This window comes from Elephantulus edwardii, unplaced genomic scaffold (assembly GCF_000299155.1).
Source record: "Elephantulus edwardii isolate Elephantulus edwardi_28Jun2011 unplaced genomic scaffold, EleEdw1.0 scaffold00188, whole genome shotgun sequence".
In the NCBI taxonomy this organism is placed as follows: domain Eukaryota; kingdom Metazoa; phylum Chordata; class Mammalia; order Macroscelidea; family Macroscelididae; genus Elephantulus; species Elephantulus edwardii.
Genome location: NW_006399938.1, coordinates 728,663 through 737,472, shown reverse-complemented (window position 1 = coordinate 737,472; position 8,810 = coordinate 728,663). Strand labels below are relative to the sequence as shown.

The window sequence follows — 8,810 nt, the reverse complement described above, 5'->3', positions numbered from 1 at the left end:
AGATCGGGGAGTATCATCATTCCAACTTGTCAGCTCCAGACAAGAATGGAAGTGTAGCTCTTTGCCATTCAGCAGCTTCAGTCACTGCATCAATCGATGTGGTTTAACTTAAGATACTTTTTTTTAAAAAAAGATACTTTGATCTTCAGGAAAATTCTACAAACTGTCTAAAGTTCACAAGGCCATGGGCACTACAGATTTAAAAGATTTAAGGACCAGTTTAAACTTCAGAACTATAGTATTACTAGATGGGTGGATTAATACCTTTTCTAATACTTAAGATCCTTTTTGTAAAGTTAGCAAAATGGTATTTAAGATCTCCTTGTGAAAACTGTATGTAAATATATATTTATTTATTTGTACAACAGGACTTGTATGTAAAATAGAAAGAGTTCCCACCAGGAAGCAAATTAAAGGTTGTTAATGTTCTTTTTATCACTTAGCAGCCAAGACAAATGCTTTTTTTCTGCTCCCAAGAAGCAATGTTTGCTACTAGTTTCAATTCAGGAAAAGTTGTATCTTCAAGTAGGTTTACAGGAAAGATTTATTCTGTCTTTTTATCCATCATCTTCATCTTCTCAATGTAGGCATTGTATTGACTGTCTGTTCCAAACAATCTATCCCACCATGTAAAAGTTGACGCATAATTGCCAATGAAGTTCATATGGTGGAAATCATGATGCCGTGCACCAGCATAGAAAGGGATGAGTTTCAAAGGATTGAGAGGAATATCATAACCACTGAAACAAAAACAGTAAAAGTTAAGGAAATAATCAAATGCTCATTAGCTAACGTAAACAGCAGTCTATTTTCCCTCGTAATTTTATTTCCGTAATGTTTATAAAAGACAAAAATTTATAGAAAGAAAACTAAAAAAAAAAAAGCACACTCTGGTGACCTACTGGGTAAGGAGTTGTGCTAACAACTCAAAGGCACAAATACACTCACTGCCCCAAGGGGAGAAAGACAGGCAGTATCTCTTCCCCTGTGGTTACAACCTATGAAAACCTACGGAAGGGTCAGTAATTAATTTCTTCTGACCAAATAGTAATGGAAGTCAAATGCAAAGAATAATTACTGTAAAATAATAAAAAATCAGAACAATAAAAGCATTTAAAAGTCATTAAATGTAAATACCGTGCCATAAAACGTCTCCCAACACAGAGAACAGTCTATGAAACACGTACATATTATAATTCAAACTTACTACCACTGAGTCAGTTCCAACTCAGAGCAGGCTTCCATTAGGTTTCTGAGGCTGTCAGTTATAAAGGGAAGTGACCTGTCCACCTTTATCCTACAGAACAGCCAGTGGATTCAACCCCCAGCAATGTTGTCTTTCGGTAACAGCTCAATATCCTGTGGACTAAACCACCAATCTCCCTATTTATCTGGAGGTCTGTGCTTTGGCCATTAATGGGGGCAGAGGGGATTGTGAGGCGAAGAGAGAAGCTCAGCAAAAGCTCAGGGTTTTAGTATTATTTATCCAAGTGAGAAACTGGTTTAGATTAATCAAAGAAAGAGAAAGAAATTGATAATATTCAATTTTGGTATTTTATCATCTTTTAAATAAATGGCATATATATTTCTGCTTAAACCAAAATTTTTCAAGAAAGGCCTTCCTAACCAAGGCAGGAAATGCAAAAGAAATCAAGGAAATGAATGGCAATTTGATTATAGAAAAACTAAAAACAGCAGCACCATGAAAATACTACCAAGAGTTAAAATATAAATAAGGAGAAAACAGTCACTAGACACATAACAAAATTTATATAACCAGTAAGAAAAAGACTTATCGGCCCAAATAATCATGAATATATTCTCTTAAATATAAATTATAAAAGCATAAAAAGGGCAAAAGTTCCTTTGTATCATAAAAGTTTTTTTATTACTTGAACTTTTATCCAGTGATGAGTCTTCCCCACCTCCATAATACCATTAACACAATAAGCTTCTATTAGTCTATAGATAATCTTATGATCAGAAGCATATTTCATAACTCATCAAATGACCAGAAGCATAAACTTACCTATGGACATCTATAGTTTCTATTAAACGACAGGTCACCCATGCCCAAAGTAGTACTACATGATCACAGAAAAGCATAATTCCAATGAAAAATCCAGTTCCAAGAATTATGGTTTCTGCAGGATGTGCATATTCAGCTTCCATTCCAAACGGAGCCTGAAATAAAGTAAGAATTCCTTATTAAAGTCTGTTATTTATGCATATAGTTTTATAAACCTTCAATTTAAACATGTAGCAATATAGCAGTAATATATTAACCCATTAGCTTTTAATATAATATCAAGAACTGTTCCAATGGTTCAAGAAAAGCATATTAACAATTGAGTGGAACTCAATTTTTATCTTTGCCTTTGAATTTCCTCTAACAAGAAAGGGATTACTGATTTAGTATTTGGTAAACCATATAATTAAAATCAACATAGAAAATACTGACCTTAGCTAACCTGTCAAACCCAAATAAAAACATTTAGCAACACTGAAAAAAAAAATTACTACTTTTGTGGGAAAGAGTCAAGTGGTAAAAACAGAAGCTGCATCTGTTTGAGAAGTTTAAATTGCATTAAAGGGTTGCTGTTTTAGGTTTGATTTTGAACAAATTTGGAATCACTAAGCTTCCATCAAATTCTCATGTAGATCCAACTGTGTCAGGATATTGTTCTGGCCACAAATATAGACACTTCATGTAATACTCTGTTTTTCAGTACTCAATAATTTACCATTAATTTATATGTAGAAAATCTGTAGAAGAGGTTGATGTGTGTGTAATGCTCTTTGTAATCATTCCAAAGAAGAAGGAAATTAAAACATATCAACAATTTTATTTAAATGTTTGCATAATAAAAATAAGAGCAACTGTGTTTAATTACAAAAATTCTTAATTTTCACATACCTGAAACTCATGATGAACTTTATGAATGTATTTATATATTCTTTTGTGGTGTAAGAGTCGATGCAGGAAATAGTGCCAGGTATCCTCAATCACAGCACAGAAAAAGCATCTTAACAAAAGCATAGACCTTAAAGGCAAAAACACCGTAATGAGTGTGAAATAATTTTTATATAAACAATCTAAACTCTTGAGATTATGGCTTAAGATATTACATAAAATGAAATAATCACCACTTGTTACGCATCAGAGAGTTGGGACAATGACTAGGGAGGATAGAAGGAGAATTGATGCCTTTGAGCTGTGGTGCTAGAGAAGTCTTGAGTGTACCATGGACTGCTAGGAAAACAGACTTATCCTGCAGAGGGTTAAACCAGGATGCTCCTTGGAGGCAAGGATTCTGGGGCTTTGACTGACATACTTTGGACATGTTGTAAGGAGGGACAGGTCCTTGGACAGGGACATCATGCTTGGGAGGATGGAGGGACAGTGCAGGAGGGGAAGGCCTTTTATGAGGTGACTGGGGTAATCGGGATGTGTGTGTCAGAGGCAGTGCAATTGGCACAAGATAGAGCAGAGTTTAGGGCTGTTCTACTTAGGGTCGCTATGAGTCACAAGCAACTCGACGGCACATAATAACAACAACAACAACATTTGACCTACTGGCATATACTAACCAACTAATTCTCAAAATTAGATAAAAAATGGTTACATGACATGCCTTCAAGGGCAGAGTGGGATTCTCTCTTAACTCTGATTTCATTTCTTTGAATTTTTGTCAATTTTACATTATTTTCACATAAATTTATTGGTATAAAACTTAGATTTAAGAAAAAAAAATGTAAAACTTACAGAAATAAACAATAAAACTGACCTGAACTAAAATGAACTCATCCCACTGCCCCTGAGACAACTGTGACTCATAAAAGCCCTCCATGGGGCTTCTGACGCGGTAAATCTTTATAGGAGACTGCCATTTTTCCCTGGGATCATCTGGATGTGCTAAACTACTGACCTTTTGGTTAGCAGCCTGACATGTTAAGGAGTACTCTAACAAAGCACCTTAAATACTAAAATCATTTTTTTAGCAAAGAAAAAAACAGGAAGTTTAACTTTGGCAAAAAAGAGAAACATTCACATACAAATGTACACATACCCAGAAATTGTACTTTGAGTAAAATCTACATAGAAAAATTATTTATAAGCTGGAACACTATCATGTACGGAATACAAATATCACTGAACATAAATATTTACATTCAGATACTCTATATGAACTAGAGTCACCGAACGGTATATGTAAGAGTTCTACTGTTAATGGAAAGGGTTGAAGTCTACCCAAAGACAAACTGGCAATATCATGAAATCGTAGCCACTGAAAATTACATGGAACTACCACAAGCTAGGTCAACTTGAATTCTTGGCATAGTCCACAGAGTTAAACTATTAACTGAAGGCCGAGCCTCAGAAAATGTACTGGAGGTTCAGCTATGAGTCGGTTCCAACTTGAGAGCAAGAGCTGAGCTTGAGTTGGATACTGTACTAATCAAATAAGTACTGGCTATATTTTAACCAGGTAATAAACATTCATTGAATGCAAAATTAAGTTTTTGTCTAACATACCATCTTGGCATTGCTTCCCACTCATAAGGAATATTGAAATACTCTGTAAAATAGTAAGTTCCACAGATTAAAGGCAGCTGGATAAAAAAGTGATTAAAGAGAAGTGCTTTAAAACATTTCCACTGGCCTTCCAATGATTCTGTTCTATCCTGTGGAGAAAAAAAGGTCACAATATTTATGTTAACCTCTGCTATCACTAATTTAGCTTAACAACTAGAAATGAATTCACAATTCTTATTTAATGTTTATATACAACTATAATTACGTTATTCCAAAGCCCAGGGAACACAACAATCTACTCTCATATACTCTTCATAACCATAATCACTATTTTAAGAAGTTGAAGAAGGATGGGCAATCTCCTCTCGTGTGATTAATTGCCTCTGAAAAACCTTCAGAGGGTCAGATTTAATTCAGTGGTACACAACAACTTACAACTTGGTTCCCTGGACATTAAAATAGGTAATTTAATGTCCTTCTATTTATGTTTTAACAACCTTGGTATGAGCAGGCAGGAAATAAGGAGATGCATTGCACTAGAAAAATCTGCAGTTGGGGACCTTTCCAAATTACTGAGCAGTTGTGATGTCAGTTTGAGGATGAAGGTGTGTCATTCAGGCCATAGTCCTTCCGATTACTAGTTATGCATCCAAGACTTGGACAATGAATAAAGATGACAGAGAAAAAAACGGATGCCTTTGAGTTGTGGTGTTGGAGAAGAGCACTGAACATTCCATGGACCGCCCTGAAAACGAACAGATATGTCTTGAAAATGGTGCGGCTGGAGTGCTCATTGGAGGTAAGAGCGAAGAGGCTTTGCTTCACACATGTTGGATACATTGCTAGGAGGTGCTATTCTTTGGAGAGGGACATGATGTTGGGAAGGATGGAGGGTCAGTGAAGAAGAGGAAGACCCTCAGCCAGTTGGACTGACATGGTAACTGCTGTACTGGGTCCTTATCTTTTGTTCACAGGGTAGCTATGAGTTGTCTTTCACTCAACAGCACCTAATAATAACATTTATATTTTAAGAATCATTATCTGAGCCTCTACACTAAACATCTAGCCTGTGACTATTAGCAAAATAAACTGAAGGTTTCAGCTTAGGCAAACGATAGAACTGTTTCTTATTTCTCATGTAAACTGCAGGCTAAAAGCTGATACTCGTGAGGTAAAGAAATTACAACAATTTTAAAAAATTCAACTATGGATAATAAATCACACAGTACACATAAATTAGCTAAAGATAGTTAGTAATAAAGACACACCTAACAATAATTTACTCCTTTACATAATTTGGTTCTAATACAAAAGAATACCTTTTTTAGAGCTTACAACTTCAGAAACGTTTTATTACATATATTTTTTAAGGAGACATTTCTAGAGAATTAACTTTACAACTTTTTTAATAGGAAAGCAAGGTCTACCCATTACCCTTTTTATTCCTATAAATCCTTTCTCAGCTAGCAAGCATATCCATTAACAGTCAAAGTGTCCATTCTGCTTGAAAGCAGAAAGTTTTCAGTATTATTTCATTGTACCAACAACTTTTTATACCCTATTTCTTCAGGAATTTACATTCATAAAGCATAAATTCATCATCAGTATATACTATATTATACACTTGAAAATTTTCATTCACTTCAAATCACAATTTCTTTTCCTATCAAAAAAGTACAGTATGAATGTTAAGACTGTGAGCTCAAAAGATACATGCTAAGTATACTCTTGAATCGATCACTACCCAGCCTTTCAATCTCTGATGCTTTTGATATTAGATTATAATGAACTAATTATAACCAATGAAATTACTGTTTTTTCATTGCATTTTATTTTAAAACCACTCATACATAAACCCTTTACAAGGGAAAAGTCCTCTTTATGACCAAGGAGACAATGTAGAGTGTACTGAGCTTACTAACAGAGAGAGAGAGGAAAATAATACTTTCGCCTGCCATGTATAGCCCAATAAATAATTCAATATGTGACACCTGGCAGCCAGAATTACTCTACGGATGCGCTAGAACTCAGACATTCAAACAGAACTATCTTTCAAGGTAAAGTTTTTGATAAAAAATAGTTTCAGAGCTTCTGAATCTTCAATTTAGGATGGCAGGAGGCTTCTTTGAGGCACCAATGATTTTTTCCTCTTTTTTCCCTTTTGTTCTTCCCTTGGAGAGTTTTATTAAGTTGACAGACTGACAAGAGTAACTGTCAACACTGATTGTCTACCCCACTGCACCCTAAGTGTAAATTACTTTGCATGGATACACTCTTGAGGTGGTAACTTTCTACTATTAATGTGTAGCTTTTAGTTTTAGTTTAGCATGAACTTTCAGAAAATAGGAGGCATTTGAAATTACGTTCTTTATTAACTGGTGAGATATATATATATAAAATAAACAGAGCAATTTTCTTTCCTGAAAATTCTATCAAATTCATTAGCCTACATGTTAGCCTATTATGTTCTTAATGTTTATAAAACGAGAAGGGATATTTTCTATCATGCTCACCAACACTTTTATTTGCTAGGATAACAAGGAATGGAATAGTAAGATAATACAAATCCCCATTCTTTTCCTTTTAGCTAGTTTAAAAATTAAGGGTAAACCATATACTAGATTTCAAGCATGTAGTATGAAAATAGTATCATTCATTGTTAAAAAAATTTGGTTATCTGCTGAAATGACATTTTAGAATTGTTGATTGCTTCGAGCTGAGCACGACTTACAGCGACCCTATGAACAAAAGGCTTGAAGCCCCTCTACAACTATTGATATTAATCAAAGTTCACAGGCTTTCTGGAGGTATGTTATTTAGGAAGTGGACGCCAATCCTGCTTCTAACTAACAGGTCAAATTACAATATGTTGAAATTAATTTTCACTTTCTTTTTAAACTATGTTCCCCACTAGAAAATTTAGAATTACAAACGTGGCACATATCACATACTGGACACCACTGAACTGCAGTCTCTCAAATCAAAACTATATTGCAAAAGCTTTATTTATTTTTAATTACTTAATTTCTTAATATTCCATTTAAAGTACATTACACTCACCTTCTGAATTTTGTATTTCTTCATGTAAGGTATAAATTGAAACAAAAATCCAGGTAAAGAAATTAAGAAATAAAGAGCCTCATGAACAATAAGGGAGCCCCATGTTGCAATCTGGAACTTTGTGTAATTATTCAACATATAGTTCCAAGCATTTTTAAATGGTTCCTGCAGAGGATTCTCTGGTAAAAGGGAATCAACATACTCCACAGCCAGGAAAGCAGAACTAAAGATGCCGACACTTTCATTTGTTGCCATTTTCCAAATCTCTGTAGACAGCCTGGTGATTCTGTTAAAAAAAAGTAAAGGTCAAAATGAATGAAATTCTGAAAGTTTAAACAGGGGGGGGAAATCTTAGATACCGTTATCACTAGTTCCATACATTGATTTAAAAGACACATATTATTTTTAACTCTCCCATTATTAAAAGAACAGCGGATAACGAATTTAAAATAATTTGAAAGAGACCTTAATTGTGGTTTTCATGGAAAAATTTCTACATAATAAAGAAATACTTTTCTTGGGGAATAAAAAGACAGTGATCAAGAAAAATCCATGATTAAATGTAGTTTTAATTCTTTTGTCATTTTGGAAGTCTTAATTCCTTTTTTGGCATTACTGCTTTGGCTAGGACTTTCAATACAGAACTAAATAGGAGTGGTGAGAAAAGGTATTCTTGTTAATCTCCTGTTCACAAAGGGAATGCCTTTCACCTCTCTCAAAAATTTATGTAACAAAGAAAAATTAATGATTAAAAACAAACTCTCTGACCTAAAAATTTTCACTAAAATGTACTAAAAGGCATACCAAGAATGAAGAAAGCATTGCTTACAACAGCAAAAACAGGAATAAACAGGAAACCTAAAGAAGCCTACCAATAAGAGATAAATCAGAGAAAAGTTATTCAGTAAACAAATATTTAACCATTCAAAATAATGGAAAACAAACAAAAAAAAACCAAAAAAACAAAACCTGTATTCTACATATATGTGTACCTCAAGGACAAGACTGGTTCAATTTTATATTACTATAATAAAGGAAGTTGCACAAATTTTTTGGTTTCCCATGGCACACAAAAATTATGTTTGCACTATACTGTAGCCTTTTATGGAGTCCTGGTGGTGCAGGACATATTATGCCACTCGGGGGGGAAAGATGGGCTGTTTCCTCCTGTAAAGATATACAGCCTCAGACACCTGACGGTACAGTGTCATGA

At 34.3% G+C, this 8,810-nt stretch overlaps 1 protein-coding gene across 1 annotated transcript; it reads right to left on the bottom strand.

The window, feature by feature from the left end:
* Nucleotides 1-544: 544 nt before the first annotated feature.
* On the bottom strand, nt 545-7,852 carry MSMO1 (methylsterol monooxygenase 1). Its single transcript, XM_006896656.1, has 5 exons — nt 7,598-7,852; nt 4,538-4,686; nt 2,918-3,044; nt 2,030-2,184; nt 545-740 (listed from the first exon to the last, which is right to left on the bottom strand). Exons 1-5 carry the CDS (start codon nt 7,850-7,852, stop codon nt 545-547), a joined length of 882 nt encoding a protein of 293 aa, XP_006896718.1.
* Nucleotides 7,853-8,810: the final 958 nt, after the last annotated feature.